An 18,025-nucleotide genomic window follows, 5' to 3' on the forward strand; every position below is an offset into this window, starting at 1 on the left:
CTTCCTCTTTGTTTGCAGTCTGGCTTGATTTCTGATAGCCCTTTCCTTTGGTCAGTAAGATCAAGACTATGTGACTGACTACTGCTATCAAAACCCCCTTTTTACTTCTCAGACACAGGGTATACCCAAGCATTTTATCTTCACCTCTTGGTAATCTGAACAGCTGTATTAAAATAACAAGTTATAATGATGCAAGAGGTGTTGGAAGTACCTCCTTTATTTGGTCACTGAGTAGCTGAATACAGTACAAGAATTTTAACAGTTAAATAAGATAATTTTCACCTTATGAGTGATTGTTTCAGGGAGGTGTAAGGTGCACTGAAGTCACCCAAAACCCACTTTCTTCCTGTAGAACTGACAGGAATAGAAGCTGGAGGGAAGATTTGGGTTCTGACCATGTAGCTGAGCAAGAGGTGGTATGTGCTGTCTTAGAAGGAATCCCTCCAAACGTGTTTTTCCTTGTTGCTAGCTTACCTCAGAAACAATCAAGGATTCTCTCAAAATCACTTTTGCTATCTCCTAATTACTGTCTACTAGATTGAGCGTAAGGTATGTTGGACACATCTCATTGATATATTAATAGAATATTGAGGTACAGAATTGTTTTATTTTCCTAGTAAATAGTGTAATGAAAATTGAAACCCGACCTGTGGGGATGGAGGAGGCCTAACATGAAACACTGCTACAGAATTTCTGATATGTACTTCTTGTCAGACCTCTTTTAACGCGGAGGAGCTAGGATGCAATAAATCCGTTTAGATACTAGAAACCTTGATTGGGATGCTCAATTTTACTATAATAGTCTAATCTAAAACACTCAGCCCTTTTCAGCTCTTCTGTACTCTTCCAAAATTGTTCCTAACAAGAACAATCTTTAAAAATGGGGCATTTGAGACAAGTTAATGATGCTATAGCTACTCAAGATAACCATTGTCTAAGAGTAGCATTTGCTGCCTAAGCAAAAGAATGGATACAGTGAATAGTATCTAAGTTGTTCTCTAGCAGCTTAGAGACTTGAAAAGATAGATGCATTAGCCATTAAAGACCTAAAGAGCTGTGCAGTTAGACAAAACCACAGGTTTAAAAAAAAAAACAAAAAACCAACCACAACTTCATTGTAAAAAGAAATGGAAAGTGAAAGAGAGGTTAACCTAGTTTAAAAGTTCACTTCTGCTTACATCTTGCACCAAGTTAAAATCCAGGAATTTGGAGTTTCCTTATTCTGGCTTGATTTCACTTTCAACATTATTTCTTTGATATTTTTATCAATGCTTATCCTGCTAAGTGTGTTCAAAGACAGTCTCATTACACCACTTCCCTCACGCTCTCTCCAAAACTTCCATGCAGTTAAATGCTTGCCTTTAAGTTACCAACTGTGGTACAGTGCTGGATTGAAATATGTATCCTGCATAACTTAACTTGCTATGGAAGTTTGATTTGCCTTATTGATAAATCTAATTTAAGGGTTTGGTGTGACTATTTGCAATTTCACTGTAATTACGTGAAAAGATAAAATAGCATGAGGAGGGGAGATGGTTTCAGACTTTGAATTTACGATCTCAAGGGAGGTTTGCATGTGAAATGGAACTGCTGAAAACAAGATTTCTCTACTGAGCTGGAAAGAAAAATGAAAATATTTTTTCCCCAGTCCATTTCTGTTGCTTGTCAACACTCAACACTTTGTCAATCACTTCAATATTTAACTGAGTCTTGTGTTCTTTTTGGCAGGGAAGGGAAATATATTTGAATATGAGGGGATAGGTGTAAATCCAGTGGTGTTTTCTTGTTGTTTGTTTGATGTGTTATTTGTTTGAGGTTTTTTTAAGAACTGCCCTCAGGACCCCAAACTTTCTAGCCTGAACTTGAGAAAGCGAATGTTGTCTACTTAGACCTTTATAGTCCCCTTCCAGTAGATCACCTAAACCAATTCCAGCCCACCAGTGAGAAGGTGCATTCCTGAGATGTTCTCTGGCCCGGCTTCACGCATCAATACCTGTTGCCAAGTCTCATTCCTGCTTTGGGAAAGAAAGCAGCCGTATTGGAATATCTTTGCAGTCCTCTCTCATCCTGGCAAAGAGGCATGGTTGACTCTATTAGTGATAAGCATTAGAACACTATGTGCTTTTTACTGCAGAAGCTTTTGGCTTTCAAGGTTGCATATGTATTTCTAATCAAGAAAAATCGAAAGAATCAGGAAAAGCAGTACATATTGCATGCAGAGATGACATCATGTAAGTTATTGTATCTTTTATTTACTAGGGTATTTGAGATACACTTAAAGTCACAAAACCTGCTTCCATTTATCATTCACTGACAAATTAGTCTGTGCGAATAAAGCCATGGGTGGAAGCAACTTCGTAGGGAAGAATCTAGCTGAAAGTGATGACTTTTCTTAAAAAGAAAAAGTACTGTTCACTGCTAACAAAGCTGAAATTTCCCTTTTTATTAATGGTGGATCAAATAAGAATGTGCAAATAAAGCATAGCTTTATTTGCAGTGAGGCACAGCATCACAAATAGCAAATCTACCTCCTAGAAGAGTTGTCACTGAGAGCAATCAGACTGGTGACTGGGACAAGGTATCAAATAAAAATAACATTGAGAAAAGAATATTATCTTAATGAAAACACACACAGTGAAAAGGGAAGTTAAGTTTTCTGCTGTGAATTGTGCTACTGCTGGCAAGACTTTACTGACTCCCTACCAAGTGAAAGTGTTGCTGCCTGGTGTTATAGACCCCATTCATGAGCAGACCTCTCTGTCCAGGATGAAAGGGTAGGCGGTTATAGCAAAGTCTGCAGCACCTCCTTTATTTCCCATCAGCTTCTTTTATTTCATGTTCTTGGTTTTAAGTCAGATCACAATCTGAGCCTAGATTTTTCACCTGATTTAAATGAAGAATGATTTCCTCCCACCCCAAGAGTGCTATATAAGCACTAACATTTTCAAACAATAACATTGCCTGGGTATGGAACTGCTTTGTTCTTCCTTTATATTGTGTTGTCTGACCTTTCATTGACATGCCAGTGTAATTAATGATATATAATTACATCCCACTGCTGACAAAATGCTGCAATGTTATTTTCTTTAGCTAGTTGGGGCCAATTATCTGTAAAGTCACCCTTTTGAATTCTCTCCATTCAAGTGACACCTATGTATGTAAAAAAAAAAAAAAAAAAAAAAAAAAAAAAAAAAGGCTGTTTCATCAAAAGGTCGATTTCCCCTACCCCGTAATTGTGTGCATACATACAACAATGTCCTTTCTGCAGTCTTTTTTCCTCAAGTAAGTGTTGATTGACAAACTTGCTGGAGTAATATATCAAACCTTCCTAGATACACTGTTCTCTATAAAGTTGAAATGCAAACTTTACCACTATCTTAGTTCCTTATATTTAAGATATTTTTCAATGGGGGAAAAGCATGCAAGTAGAGCTATTGCACTTGGGCTGCATGTGCTGTGATGCTACTAGGACCTGAAAGTTAGAAGGGACCACAGAAGGTCAGGAGCATGGGGGAGGCAGAGCAATCCCTAGCTGATCTCTGGACGACAGACCTCCAGTGACTACCTGTTTCTGAATACAAGTACTGGCTCATTTTTGATGGAAACATAAAGTACTTCTGGACATCAAGATTTGACTTTATCTTTACACTAATACACATCAAACCTTTCTAATCAAGAGACAATATTTTCTTTTCTAAAAAGCTTGAGGAAAAAATGTATTCCTTTTATCACATAGTTTACTTGTAAACTTTGATATTCTTAACTGATCATCTTGACTTTCTAAAGTTGGTTTGATTTCTCATCCAAATTAAAAAAAAAAATCAACATTTAAGTGGGTAGATAATTTTAACTCTAATGTTGTTGATATAATTCCTAGCTGTACATCTGTATAAGATTTGGCAACTTTTTGCCTTTAAAAACAGCATATCTCTTAAGTTATTCCAGTGTTATATGTTTGAAGATGAAGAGCTGAAAAGAAAAAGTTACAGATGAAGAAAACCTTGGAGTTCAGGGAAGCTGGGCATTATTAGAGGTGGATGCTATGTTATAAGAAGTCTTTTGTTTAAAAAAAAAAAAATCTGTATGCTGTGCTTTGTGCAGAGCAAAATATTGAACCCCTTAAACTACAGCTTCAGAAATGTTAGATCTTAATGAAAGTGCTGGAAGTGTCTGACAGTTGCAAGATTAGTGCAGGTATGCTAGATATCTACAGTCACTGTTGGTCAGTCTATGACCCGCTCAGTTGCCAAGCACAATAATGAGCACAACTGAAAATCCATCCTTGAGATGAATACAGTAAATTCAGGAGTGGGATGTGATCTAGTGAGTGAATGTGGTATTTTTGCTCTTCTCAAATAAAACTGAGCAATATAATCTGATTACAAGTAAGAGCTATACCCCTTAGCAGATGAACACATAAAAGCTTTTTATGGCTAGTATAGTTAATTGGACTATTCTAAAAATCTTTTGTATCAATCAACAGGCAGGTCTGTTCTTTAACTGTGTAGTAAGTGGTGGAAAACTAAGTTAGGGTACCTAGTGCTCTGTAAAACACTTCAGTGGTTAAGGAGCCTACAAAAAAGCTTAATAGAAGTCTGTTTAACCAGCAGAGCACTGAAGTGTTTAAATGACTTGGCACTCATCATATGGGAGCAGTAATAGGATTCCCACTGTCAGCCTGGTTGCAAACCTTTAGCTTGCATGCTTTTCCTCATTTCCTCTTTGTATACCTTTCTAACAGGTGGATATAGCATAGCATACGCACTTGCGAGTCATGGTGTGAGTACAGGGAGCAGAGTAGTGTCTGGCAGTTCAGTAACACAAACTGTGCAAATAATGTCACTTTGCTTTGTGGTGCTATGACATCTTGGGAAAAAGTAATCAAAGCTTCTTCCTACTGCAGCTTTTAAACAAATATGACAATAGGTAAACGTCCCATTGTAGAAAATGCTAGAGTCAAAGCAGGGCCCTAGAGCAGGTCAATTATTTCAATTATCTGGAATTCATGATGAAAACCAGCAGCAGCTTTCAGGAAATATGCATGAGTCTGGCAATTGCTTGATCAGTTTTGACAGTCACTGCCAAATATCATGTCCCATCAGGAAAGCTTGGAGCAGGTGGATTGTTTTAGTTACCTGTGCTCCATCACAGGAGTGCAGCAGTTCTCAGGAGATCTAGCAGGCCACCAATTGCTTGATTAAGTATGACATCACTGGCAAATATCATAAGGCAGTAAGTAATCACAGTATAGGCAGAAAGCAAGTGAATAGAGCAGATGGATTGTTTCAATTATTTGGGCCCCTTGATGAATAAGAACCTTAACTGCCATCAGCAGATCCTGTGGCAGGCAAGTAATAACTGCACTGCTATGACATCACTTTAAAATCTGGTATGGCTTAAGTATTTCAACAGCTGTAAAGCTTCGATTTGTCTTAACGTTGATTTGACCCACAGCTAGCTTAAGTGCTAAGAACTGAACACTGAGAAAATTGTTCGTGAGTGCTTCCAAGCACTTCATGGTATGTCACAGTGTGTTTTCACCACTGCAGGGAAAACACTGACCCAGCACCAAGCTTGCTGTTGGTATGTTGTGATTTTTTTGTACTGCATTTTTCAGGAGTCAGTAGGGGAATGCTAAGACTGCTTACTGTCAGGCGCCAGGACAGAAAGCAATAGCTTAGATTTGTTTATGAATAAATTTGTGAAGGTCTGAGCATCCAGAAAATAGTCCTTAATTGCATAATGTGCTAGGTCCAAGGTCTCATAGGCCTGAAATATTTTAGGAAAAAATTGACTTCAGAGCAAAATCCTTCATTTTGCCTTTAATTTTCTTCCAGGCTGCAGTGGGAACAGTCTACCTTAATTTCTCCCTTTACACTTGCCTTGATGTTAAAACAAGCTTATGATGTTTGCTTTTACAAGAAGATACATGGTACCTTATATCACTATTCCCTTTCAGCTAGAAGTTGTTTATTGACTCTGGTGCACAGAAATCTAGTTTACACATTAAAAGCTAAAGAACAGGGGACACTAAAGAATTAATAAACTTTGAAGCCTAGAGTTGTTGTTTTTACTAAACCAAATCCCATTTGAGATTTATCAGATTTAAAGTCTGAGATTTGCTTTGGTTAGGCCTTGAAGGCAGAATAGAGAGTCAATAGGAAGCTTCTGTTTGAGCTAATACGTCTTGTTAACATATTTCAAAAAGTTAATGTTATAAAGGATTTGATTTCTGAATCCTTCAGTGTCTTTAAATTCATTTCAGCACTGAATTGATAGAGAAATTATTTCCTTGAAGTAATTAATCCAGTTATGCAAACATAGCCTAGTCGTGAGATGGTATCATTCATATCAGAAGATGGAGGTTGAAGAATTTCTAGTCAAAATTGGAAAAATTAGATAGGACCATAAAAGAAGAATACCAAGGGCAATTTAACTGTATTAATTCTAGAAAATATAAACCACAACCATTAAAGGTTTTGTGGAGGCTAAATGGAATTAAAAACCAAAACTTTTCCTTCCCGGTCATATTGCTTTGACATAAATAAGAAAGGGTGTTGTTTACATTCCATCCAAGGAAAAAATAATCCTCATTAGTATCCTTTATCTGACCTGTCCATTTCTCATTACAGGGGAAATGGCTTCTAATGTGAGATAAAGAAATTACTGTTGATAGGAACAAGTATCTCAAACTGATGAGGAAATTTGAGCTTTCCCTCTATTTGTTACTGGTTTGACACTTGTCATTTCTGGTCATTTCCATCCAAAATGGAATAGAAGTTACCAGGGCAATATTGCTGCCTGGTTTTACAACCTTTAGTGTAATGAGTGACATTTTAATGACATTTATGTGGTGACTGCTTGAGATTAGTGTTCCTGTTTCTTCTTCCCTTCAATATTCTGACTCTACAGTATGTAGTGTTAACTCAGAATAGTTCAAAATCAGGTATGGACTTAAGCTATTGGTACACAGTGTGCTCTCTGATTCAGATCAGGTTTGTATCTGTCCCTGTGAGTCAGAATGCTGATAGTTTTACAACCAACTTAAAAATAGTAAGACTTTAAAATATTAGGGTTGAATTATACCCATTCTCACTTGCAATTCATTAAGACAGGTGTAACCATCAGAACGTAAAATTTTTCTTTTAGAGAGAGGTTTCTTACAGATTTTATTCAGAAACTGCAGATTTAGAGGTAATTAACTTAATTATTTCAAGTATTGTAATAAAATGAGAATTGACAGCACTGCTTGCAAAGAGAAAGTTTCGTGGGTGGTTTTTGTTTTAAATTATCTTGAAGATCAACTCTCTTCCAATTAAGTCTTGTCAACCTATTAGAACAAGGCAGGATTCACCTCTTATTCTAGAAACAGTTTGTGAGCCAGTTGTTAGGCAGGATGGTGCTTGGTAGCATACCAAAACAAAATTGAAGTTACTATGGGTTTAGGTGAAGCAAGATGTGAAGAATACAAAATAGTGAAACCAGAGAACTGGAGCTGACTGAGGCAATAGGCTGAAAAGGGGCATGATACCTAGAACTGGTAGAGGGACTCTGGAGATCAAAATAGTTGCAATTTATGCAGAGGAAGAAAGGCAAAGACTAAAATCGTAAAGGGGCTTGTGGAACTGAAAAGAAGGGTAGCAGGGAGAGGCTCCATGAAGACAAAAAGAAAGAAGATATTTGGGCAGAAGGAAAAGGTGAATTGATGGTTAAGGGAAAATAAAAAAAGGCAAAGGATTGGACAACTTCCTATGTATGAAAAGAGGAGGAAAGTTAAGCAAACTAGATGATGGTCAGGTTAGAGAATGGGATTGGTTTTAAACCAAAATTGCTGACTCTTTTAGGCAGCCACAGGTTGCGATTCCAGGGCCTTCCTCACATTGTGTTAGAAACTGTTCTGTAGCATTATCATGCAGTGTAAAATAGCTGTCTTGTTTCCTCACAGAGGAAACTCTGCTTCTCCCTACTCCAGTAAAGCAATTTAAGTGGGTACAGGAGCATCCTCATATTCTAGAGTTTTAGATGCAAAATATGTAGTAGTATAGTATACAGGTAGGGTCTTACATCAGGTTTTTATCACTTCAGAAATGTTTTCCGGAAAAAAACAATAGGTAGTCTTTTTAAGCTGCTGTCAGCACAGGGGAAAACATTGTGTTCATATGTGTGGTTTTACAGAAAATCTGTTTCATCTTTTTCTAAAGAAATGACCAAAACCCCAAAACTATAGCGGGAGAAGCGTTTCAATGTGCTGTGGTTTTAATTGAAATATCTCTGAATCATTTACCATTTTACACCTTTGACACAATACTCTCATACAGTGGTCCTAGAGATAAAACCATTGAAGATTGTATTTGAAGGAATGAAGATAGTTTTTATTGGTGTTCTTTTAGGATCGGCCACAAGGACTGAATAATGCTCCCAAAGAAATACATTTGGATGAAGATGACTGAACATGCAGATCCAAAGGCCTTTTAGGATATGGTGAACCTTTGGCCTTGGATGAAGAATGTTCTTGGATGAAAGAACTCCAGCTGAAAGACTTTGTCTTTGCCTTTTGCCTTGAGAATTGTAAAGATATGAAAGACATAAAAGGAAACAAAGATTTGCAGCTGAATTCTTGCAGCGTGCAGTTACAGTGGCTGACACTGGCATGCAGCCAGCCTGCCTCATTTCTGTGGAATGTCACATGCTTGTACCCCTTACCAGTCTCCTACAGCTCCCTAAAAGCCTCTCATGGGTTTATTTTTTTATGCTTTCTCTTTGCAAATTATATTCGCAAATTTTAATTGCATAGTTTCTGTAGTGAAATTGGCACCTCTGGGATTTATGTATATCATATGTAGCTAAAGATAAATGCAGAAAATACTTGGTTCATCAGATTATAATACCATGCTTGTACCTGCAGCTGAGCAGATAGTTAAGTAATAATCTTTGTTTTTCTTCATGGTTAATGACTTGCCTAAGTTTAAAATGGCAAGAGTTCGCTGACTGAGATGGTGAACTGACATTCACAATATGGTCAGCCATGGCTATGTGGGCATCTGAATGGATTTTGTACTCTGACATATTGAACTATGTTAAGTCAGTAGGAAGACATCTAGTGACTTTTAAAATTTCCTTACTAAATATTCAATATACTTGAAACTTGATTATACATTTAACTATTTCACTTCTTGAAGTGTCCTTATTTTTGCTTTATAATGCAGCTCAGCTTGACTGATTCTGTTTAATATCTTAGAATATGATTCAAACCACAGATTTAATGTAGCAGAGTTTGCTAAGGTTGACCTTCAAAGTATGTCTGTATATGACCATGTTACCTAACATGTTAGTTACCGAAGTAATTCTGCTCATGTGTTAAACAATGATTACATAGAGAAGTGCTGTACCAAAGTTAAAGGGCTTGTTTTGCCTTTGTCTCTCCTCAAATTAATCCACTTGGAGAGAGACATAGTGACTTTCACTGTCCTAGGTAGAATTCTGTAGTAGAATTTCATACCAACTCCCATACCATAGTACTTTTTGCACTAGTTGGGCTTGCTTAGGTCTGCCAGAATTCAGGCTTTTACAGTATGTCTTTTCTAAAATGTGGCCTCTAGCATATGCAGTCACTAAGCAAACTTCTCACAGGACAGACCTGAACAGAAACTATCTGATCAAAAAGTGTATCCTCCACAAGGGTAGCTTAGGTGAACCTAGCCTTATCAGATGACGACATACTAGTTTACTTCTCCTAAATGCCCAAGGCAACTTAAAGTTTTTCTTCAACAGCTATTTCTTCTGCCCTCCTGCCCTGTCTAGCTTTACAAACAGTTCTAGAAGCTGCTTTTAGTCAAGAAGTAGACTTTCCTAAACAATAATATGGACACTCTCTTAACAACCCTTAGCTTTTGACCTGAAGAACTGGGAAAGAATAGCCTATCTTCAATCAGTGATTTTTGCTTGCTTTTCTCCTCACATCTCACTGTGTCTCTTCCTCTCCACTCATCTTATCTGACCTTAACTGAACGTAACATTGTGCATGATTATTGGAGGTGTCAGTTACTGCAGAGTCTTTGTGCTAGGTTGGCTAATATAAAATAATTGATACTGAGGTACATATGTATGTGTTGTGTGTGCAAGATGTTAATATAACTTGCTACCAACTTGTAAATATGCATTAAGACTATTGGAATGTGTGTATACGTAAAGAAGGCTATAGGTAGAATGTCAGATATCTGGATGCTGGACAGTTAAACTCCATTGTTTACCATTGACTATCAATGTGCTGGTGCTGTTTTGTTACTGCCCTAATAAAAGAAAATTTGCCAATGCTTTGGTATTGAGTAATGTGTATGGCAAAGAGGCTCAGGGTATTTCTCTAACAGGAGACAAAAAAGCCAGCAGATATGTCTGGCTTGACCAAAAACATATTTTTACAGTGGTGATGCCCAAAACCAGGTCCAGATATGGGTTAACTTGGAATAGCTATGCAACTTAATTTTTCTCCTTTGACCACCATTAAAATTGACCAGCTCTTCTGATTTTACATGTTTCTTCCATGTCAGATAATGTGTATATTGGGTAGCCCTCCCTAAGATTGGGATACATCTATTTCTGGGTTAGTGGGGGGAGTCTTTGCTGTTATTAAAGAGCCACTTTGTTTTCCATGTGATTGTTCTAGACACTTTGCTGAAGATACAGAACAGCAAACTTTTCTGGTCAGGTATGTGGCTTTCAGTCCAGCTTAGTGCTTTGTTCTTCTGGTGCTAGAGCTACCATGCTCTATTAAAAATATGTTCTGCTCCCAAGAGCTGAATCATGTGGTCTAATCCTGACTGTTTGATTTTTCTTGTGTTTTCCAGGAATTCATCTTACCCAATCTTTTTACCTTGTGTTTAGCATCAGTAGTACTACTGTGCTGGCAAATCCTCATTGTTCGTCAGTGGGGAAAATGTTATATGTATTCAACAACTTGATTACTAGTGTGGCTTCCTCTAACTTTGATAGAAATTCCCATGCTTATTTACTAATATTCTAACTAACTAAAAGCACTATAAATCCATGATATAATGGTAAAGGAACTTTAGAGAAATCCTAGTTTTAAAGCTGTGTGTGAGGATTTCTCCTTGTATTTCCCATTTGTGCATGTGCTTAGAAGTTCTTCAGTCACCTCTGATACATCTTTTTTTAGTGTAGAAAGGTCATGAGAAACAACTTCTGTTAGGTCTTCTGTTTGGGGGAGTTTTTTGGGGGAGAGGGCGCTGGATGCATGGGGAATGGGATTTCCCTTCTTTCTTCCTTTCAATCTGAACCTCTGTGCTTGACTCTTGATTTGGAGGTGGAAAAAAAAATCTATTTTGTACTTAAGATGAGACCTAAAGTCATCTTTTGTTTAAAAAACATTGAGCCAACCTTAAACAAATTTATATGGGGGCTTTCTTTTCACTTCTGTTTTCCTTTCTTTGTCAAAGAAAAGCATAAGGGGTGACATATCTACTCCACACAGTAGATGCTTGGTATTGGGGATTCATTTATCATGAAGACACGACATAACAAGATCCTGAGGCTGAGCCTGAAAGTCAGAGAATCTGATCAGGAAAGATGATGCACATTTTCAGAAGCCAAAGTATTTTATTATTGGAATGCATCATTCAGGGAATATGATAGATTTTCCATTACTGGAAGTCTTTGATCAAAACTGTATATCTTTCTAAAAGAAGAGCTGCCTCAAGAACAAGTAGCTAAGCCTGATGTAAGAATTATTGAATGAAGGAGCTTTGGCCTTCTTTTAGGCCAGATGAGTCAGATGTGGTTACCATAATACCACATATAATAGTAGTTATTGTAGAAAAGTGAGATTAGACTTTTGCTACAGAAGTGGCACTTGAAGAAAATTATTAAAATAGAGCCTAAAGCAACTACCCCTCATGCTGCTGACATCAGAGAACGTGTATGACAAATATTATAGTTAACTTCGTGCAGACATAAGGTTACCTATAACAATTTCAGAAATGCCTGTAGATGCTGATGGGTGCTTTTGTGTAGGCAGGATACTGCTAGAAAAGACTTGCAACAGCTGTTACCTTTGCAGGTCAGAACTGTTTCGCGGGGATGATGTTACTGTGGATTTTCTTTAATAGTTAAAACATTTACACAGACTTGGGTGTTCTGGGCCCTTTCAGTCTGAAGGGCTGAACCTTGAGTGTCAGGAGAAGGCCACAGCTGCCATGTCAACATATATGTTGCATGATATATTTCATTACCTGATGTTGAGGAGCTGTAGTTGCCAGGGTCAGAAGCACAGTGGGAGAGAACCTCTTGCTGCTGTCCAATGGCCTGGTGGTGGGATGGAGGGTGCTCCCAAGGTGGTGCCCAGGGTGTCCTGCTTGTGAGGTGACTGGAGGCCTACAGTGGTGGTACCCCTGCTCAAAAAAGGCTGAAGTGCCTGGATTTCAACTAGGTAGAACTCTGTTATCACGTGAAGCCTGTTACAGGATATAGTCACAGCATTGTCTTCACCCCTGCTGGATTACAAACGCATTATAACATTGAACCCTGCATAAGCTTAATGCTGCATAGAACAACTCCCTTTGGCAATTCTGGGTATCTTGTTGTAAGCTAGCCAAACTAAAGAATTAATTTTGTGGACTTAGATGTCTTATGAATGTTTATGTACCATTATAGTCTTTCCATTCTTCAGTTCTTGTTAGTGCACATGATTAACAAAATCAAGTACAACAGAGCCTGCTGTTGTCAGAAATAAGGCTATTTTCAGATTGTTGGGGTTTTTTATAGGCACTCTCCTATCTTCCAGACACAAGGATACACTTGAAGTACATGTATTTCCAGTTGTTTTCCATGCTTTCAGAGATGGTCTAGAGCTAGAGGCTTTTTTCTTCTCTGGGTAGTAATTCCTTTTCTATTCCTGGAGCTATGTAATGGTCACTGATCTATGAGATCTTACTAATCTTGCTGGGTTTTGGTTTTTGGTTTTGAGGTTTGGGTTTGGTGCATTTTTTGTGGTTTTTGTGTTCTGTATCTGACTTGTGCACAGACAACTGGAACCAGCAAAGTTCTTCAATGCTCAACCCACTTTTGTGTTTCTGGGAAATCTAGGCTTCAGATACAAAGTCCCCTATGGCATAAGAAGTATCAACCTTAGTATATTATAGGCCTTTCTTTAGTCTTACCCTATGATTTGACCTTGTGTAATGAATAACTGTGGGTTAGTCTTACAAGCAGAGCTATCACTTATGCCACATCTCTTCAGCTTCACTTTTACAGCCTCAGTTGTTAGATAGTAGATATCAGAGAAATTACCAGGTGATAATTTTGTTTGTAATAATTGTTCTATTCTAGTACATCCCTTTTCCATCCTGAGAAAGTTGGAGCCTTCTTTTTTTACCTTGTGTCTTACTTTATTGTGAAAGTCTGTTACTGTAAATGTGGCCACATTATCAACTTTTATCAACAAATGTCCAATATTTCTGCTTCTGATAGGTGGAGCTATTATGCATTCATTAACTGCTATTGCTATGTGATGTGGGAGAAAGGGAAAGAGTAAAAATCTGCATAGGGTAATCTTCCTTTGGGAGTTGGGGAACGATTTTCTTTCATTGCAGTAACAGGTTTTTGAGAGCCTGAAAGAGGCAATTTGCTCCTAGATACTTTCTGCAGGCAAAACATGAGATGTAAAATGATCTTGACATCAGTACCAAACACAGTGGTTCTGGAGGTGTCATTGTCCCTTTCTTCTGTAGTCCAACATGTGCTTAGTATGTCACAGGCAGATTTGAGGTTGAATTCCTTCAGGGCCTATGAAACCGGGATGCAGGTCTGAAATAAGCCTGTAATTCTTCCTTGTGTGTTGAGATTTGCAACAAGCCATGCTACCTCTTCATTACTAGAAATGCCATGTTTTGATACTTCCTCCTTTGTATGAACTTTTTTGTTCTGTTGTTCTTCAATGCTTCAAAAAAGCTATGTGCTTCAGAGCTGAATGCCTGAGTTATTTCATACTGCTGCTTCCAAGCAAGAAGGGTAAAATAGAACTAAGATTTGAATATTGTTATTTTATTGGGGTATTTTTTAAGTACAGTTAGCGGTACCTTAAAGCTTTGCATGGAGCTCTCAAGGGCACTCTGAAGTTAACATGCAAATGTGGGGAAATAGTGTGTGTCCACAGAAATACTATCCCATCTTTTCCATGGAAGCTCTATCCAATTTTCAGGTATTGCTCTGGCCATTTCAGCATTACTTTTGACTATTCTGAGGTGAGATGCCAGAGGAAGACCTTGTGTTATTTTATGATGTAGCTTATATCTGGTACTTGCCCAACAGGATTTTATAGACGTAAATATTTCTGAAAACAAGATGTGAAGTGGTTTTAATGATTACAAATTAGTAACTTTTTTCCCCTCAAGAAAACCATCTTCAGTATTAATTGTTCACACTGAGATACAAATGTTTTTGTGACCCTAATTTTTCACTATTTTTCTCCATCCTTCCACCTCCATCCCCCAAGATTTCATTGCCTTCTCACAAGAATATTTACTTTGTGAAAATATCCAGAAGAAGCAAGGTTAGAAGTGGTAGTCAAGTGATAGGCTTTATTTTGTACCGAGTCATACAATTTAGTTTTCAGATAACATGGAAAAAAAAAAAAACCAAACCCAAAAAGCAATGTAAGTTGTCAAAAAGCTGACACTCTAAATACCAGAAAATATTAACATCTATTGTCAAGAAAAATAGAAAGTATGAATCACTCCATCTCCATGACACATTTCAAAACTGCTATACACAGCACAAATTATAGTGTTTTTGATGGTATTGGGGATAATAATACTTGAGAGTTCCTCTCTGAGTGCCCAGCGTTACTACTAAAAGGGTTCAATTGTCTTGGCTTACACTACAGAGCTGCAGAAAAAAAGATTAAGGTTCTGGGAGGTCATCTTTACTAAAAATAAGAGCTGATAGAGAATTATTGCTAATAACTTCAATCGTGAAAATAGTTCCATATTTTGTGTACGTACATTCTTAAAGAAATACAAAAATTGTATCTACATGGAAAATATTGATTTCTTACAGCCTTACCAAATATTTCCAATGTGGCATCCCCTTTCTCACCAGTTATGTCCTACACAATCCTGTATTTTAATTCTTTCTATTGCCAAGTTCCTAATAGGCAAATCAGGATTGCTTCCTGTGCTCAGCAGTCATGCCAGTTCTAAACAGAGGAGTTGGAAGTAGGTTAGGAAAGCCTAAAATATAAAAATATTCCCTGTCTGAAAAGCTTACGAGGAATTGTCCTCCTTTAGAAAGGGCATCACCTTCAACTTTTCTTGTACTGCCCTGAGCTGGTGATTCCCTTGCCTTGAGAAGGAGAAACAGCTTCTCTGAGAACTGTAAGAGATGAAAGTATTTCTCTAAGTGGCCGCTTGTAGGCAGCATCTTGTTTCATTTCCAGGGAGAGCAGTGAGAAATGATAAGTGTTTTGTCCAGAGCAGTCCTTCATGGAAATTCTGGAACAGAATGTTGTTATTTGCCAATACTGAAGGAAAAACAAACAAACAAAAACCCAAACAAACAAAATCAAACCAAACAAAAAACCCCAAACGTCAAGTTATAAAGACTTGTGTGGGGAAATCACTATTGCTTTCAGAGAACACTATTCAAAACAGAGGTAAGCACAAGACTTAAACTATATGGGAGGGGGGATTTGTTTTATTTAGCTCATTCAAAGCAAATCCTAGTTTGATGTTCTGTTTGGGGGGATTTTTTGGGGGGTGCAGAGTGGTGATTGTTTGGGGTGGTGGTTTTTGTTTCCTTTTTTTAGCTGAAGGACCCAACTGCAATTTATTTTAACACCAAAGTAATCATTGGCTTTCTGTCTAAATCCAGCTGTAGTAGAAGGGAAAGCACTGTGACATTAATCATTATTTGGTTTATCATTGATGTGTAAGAAATGTAATTCCTGCTTTTAATGCTGAATTTTACTTTAAGTGCAGGGGTGCAGCTCCTGCCTATGCAATGAAAAGCTTGATAGAAGAACCCCTGAGGGAGAGTGGTTGCAAAATCCCTGTGGTTACTGAATATTGAAATGGAGCACATAGCAAGAGGAAGAAGAGAGTATAGAACATTGCAAGGCCTGTTATTGATATATTCGCCTACTTGGAAAGAAGATAAATTAATTGTAAATCAGAAGACAGAACATACTTATATAGATTGCCTGATGCACAATATGCATCTTTAAGGGTGAAAAGGTCATTGTAAAAGCTTTTTCTGAACAGGTCTGTTTCTGTGTCTCTGGGATTAACTGCAGTATCAAAAAAACACAAAGTTTTTTAATTATGTACTGTTTAGGTTGTCTTCATCATTACAATGTCCCAATTGCCTCCAGCAGTTCATTAAGGAATGCAAATAGTACACAACTTGTAGTTTGTTCTTTTGACCCTGCACATATAAAGTAACTGAAAAGGATGGCAAGAAGCTGATTCAGTTTTACATTTTCACCAGAAGGACTGCATCCCTTTTATCCTGTCCCTGATGCCTGTACAGAATTCTAGGAGTCAAGGGACCTCCAAGTGCCATTAAAGACAGAATTACAAAGAGCCCAGCTGAGTGTGCAATTACTACAAAGCTTTTTTTCTTAAACTAGTTAACTTGAAGGCATTTGGTGTGGATATGATTCAAGTAGAATGGGAGGCAATGCAATTCTTTTTTAGTTCTAGAAATTGAGGTCTGATGAGAGATTAGTTGTGTCCACTAAGATCTACTTTAGTTTTTTTCCTCAGCGAAAGAAGAGAGGCTGATGCTACAATTAAATCCAAAGACATTAAAAAGGTAAATCACACTTGTATTTTAAGAGGAAAGATGCATGTTGGATATGATGGTGCAATATGGTAGAATAACTTCCTAAGACACTGAAGATCATGCTGCAGTTGGAGAGAGGTGAATGACGTAGGTTGGAAATTGTGGTTGAAATTATGGAGCCTGGAGCAAGTCAGTGTTGAAAGAACATGTAAGTGGCCTGTCAATGTGGGTCTAATTTTTACCACGACACTGATATTTTTAAAACTTCCTCATGACAGAAAGCAAGTTTGTGCAAAATGCATATGTCATCAGCAGTGTGTTGGATGATACAGCCTGAAAACGAAGCTGCTAAGAAATCATCAACTCCAATGTGGTTGTGTCCAGGAGGAAATAATTTGCATTAGAAATTTTGCTGTAGCAGGCTTGGCAGCCCACACTCCCTCTGCTCTGTGTTATCTCATTAACATTATTATTTGGGAGCCAGAGTCAAACACTTATATTGGGTAATAGTTCTGACTACTTGACACAATGTCAGTAAAATGCAATTTTTGTATGTAATTAGAATTTTGACAGGAAAGAGAGGAAGAGGCAGAAAATAAGAAATTAGTTATTTCCTGTACCTCTGTCACTGCACTCATTAAGCTTCACTGGTGCATTTTGCATGATCTCATGGCAGCCCCTTCACAGCAGCCTGATCTCTGTCAGATTTAAAGACAGATGGGTAGAATAAGGGGTGAGGACTTAGAAATGTTGCTGGTTGAAACAGTAGACCTTTTAGATTTTCCAAATCACAAGAGGTCCAAGGCAGAACACTGTATTTCTGATCTTGCTGGGAATCTGGGTTTATGAAAATAGAAATTTTGAGTAAAAATATCCTAAATCTGCAGGTAAAAATTGGCACTTATTAACCTGGACCCTCTGTGAAATGACAGTGAAGCTTTTTATTATCAAAGTTAAGTCAGTGAGAGTAAATTCTAGTGAGGATTACAACCATCATAAAGTTTGGTGTGGTTTATTTTTGTTTCTGAAAGAGAGCTTATTGTTTCACTCAAAAAGAGAGTTTCATCCTCAGTGTCTTTAATATGGAGCTCAGATTTCAGGATCAGTGATCTCTGCATACAAGCAGACATCTGCCACCAGACCTCCATCTGGTACAGATACTGGTGAGGCTAATGTCCCTAGGATTAAAAAAGTCAAGTTATCCTGTGTCATCTTGGAAGGAGACATTCAT

General features: G+C 37.7%; 1 protein-coding gene across 4 annotated transcripts in view; it reads left to right on the forward strand.

The window, feature by feature from the left end:
* ATRNL1 (attractin like 1) overlaps nt 1-18,025 on the forward strand; it is a 513,588-nt gene that overhangs the window by 408,244 nt on the left and 87,319 nt on the right. The window contains exon 28 of one of the 4 annotated variants that reach the window (XM_030487974.1): nt 8,391-10,318. The exons of the other annotated variants lie outside the window; for them this stretch is intronic. Coding sequence (XP_030343834.1) covers nt 8,391-8,450 — 60 coding nt within the window. The 3' untranslated portion in view covers nt 8,451-10,318. Of the gene's footprint in view, nt 1-8,390; nt 10,319-18,025 lie in introns of those variants that run through there. 4 annotated transcript variants of the gene reach the window in all.

The sequence above is a fragment of the Strigops habroptila genome, chromosome 5 (genome assembly GCF_004027225.2).
Source record: "Strigops habroptila isolate Jane chromosome 5, bStrHab1.2.pri, whole genome shotgun sequence".
Classification (NCBI taxonomy): Eukaryota; Metazoa; Chordata; class Aves; order Psittaciformes; family Psittacidae; genus Strigops; species Strigops habroptila.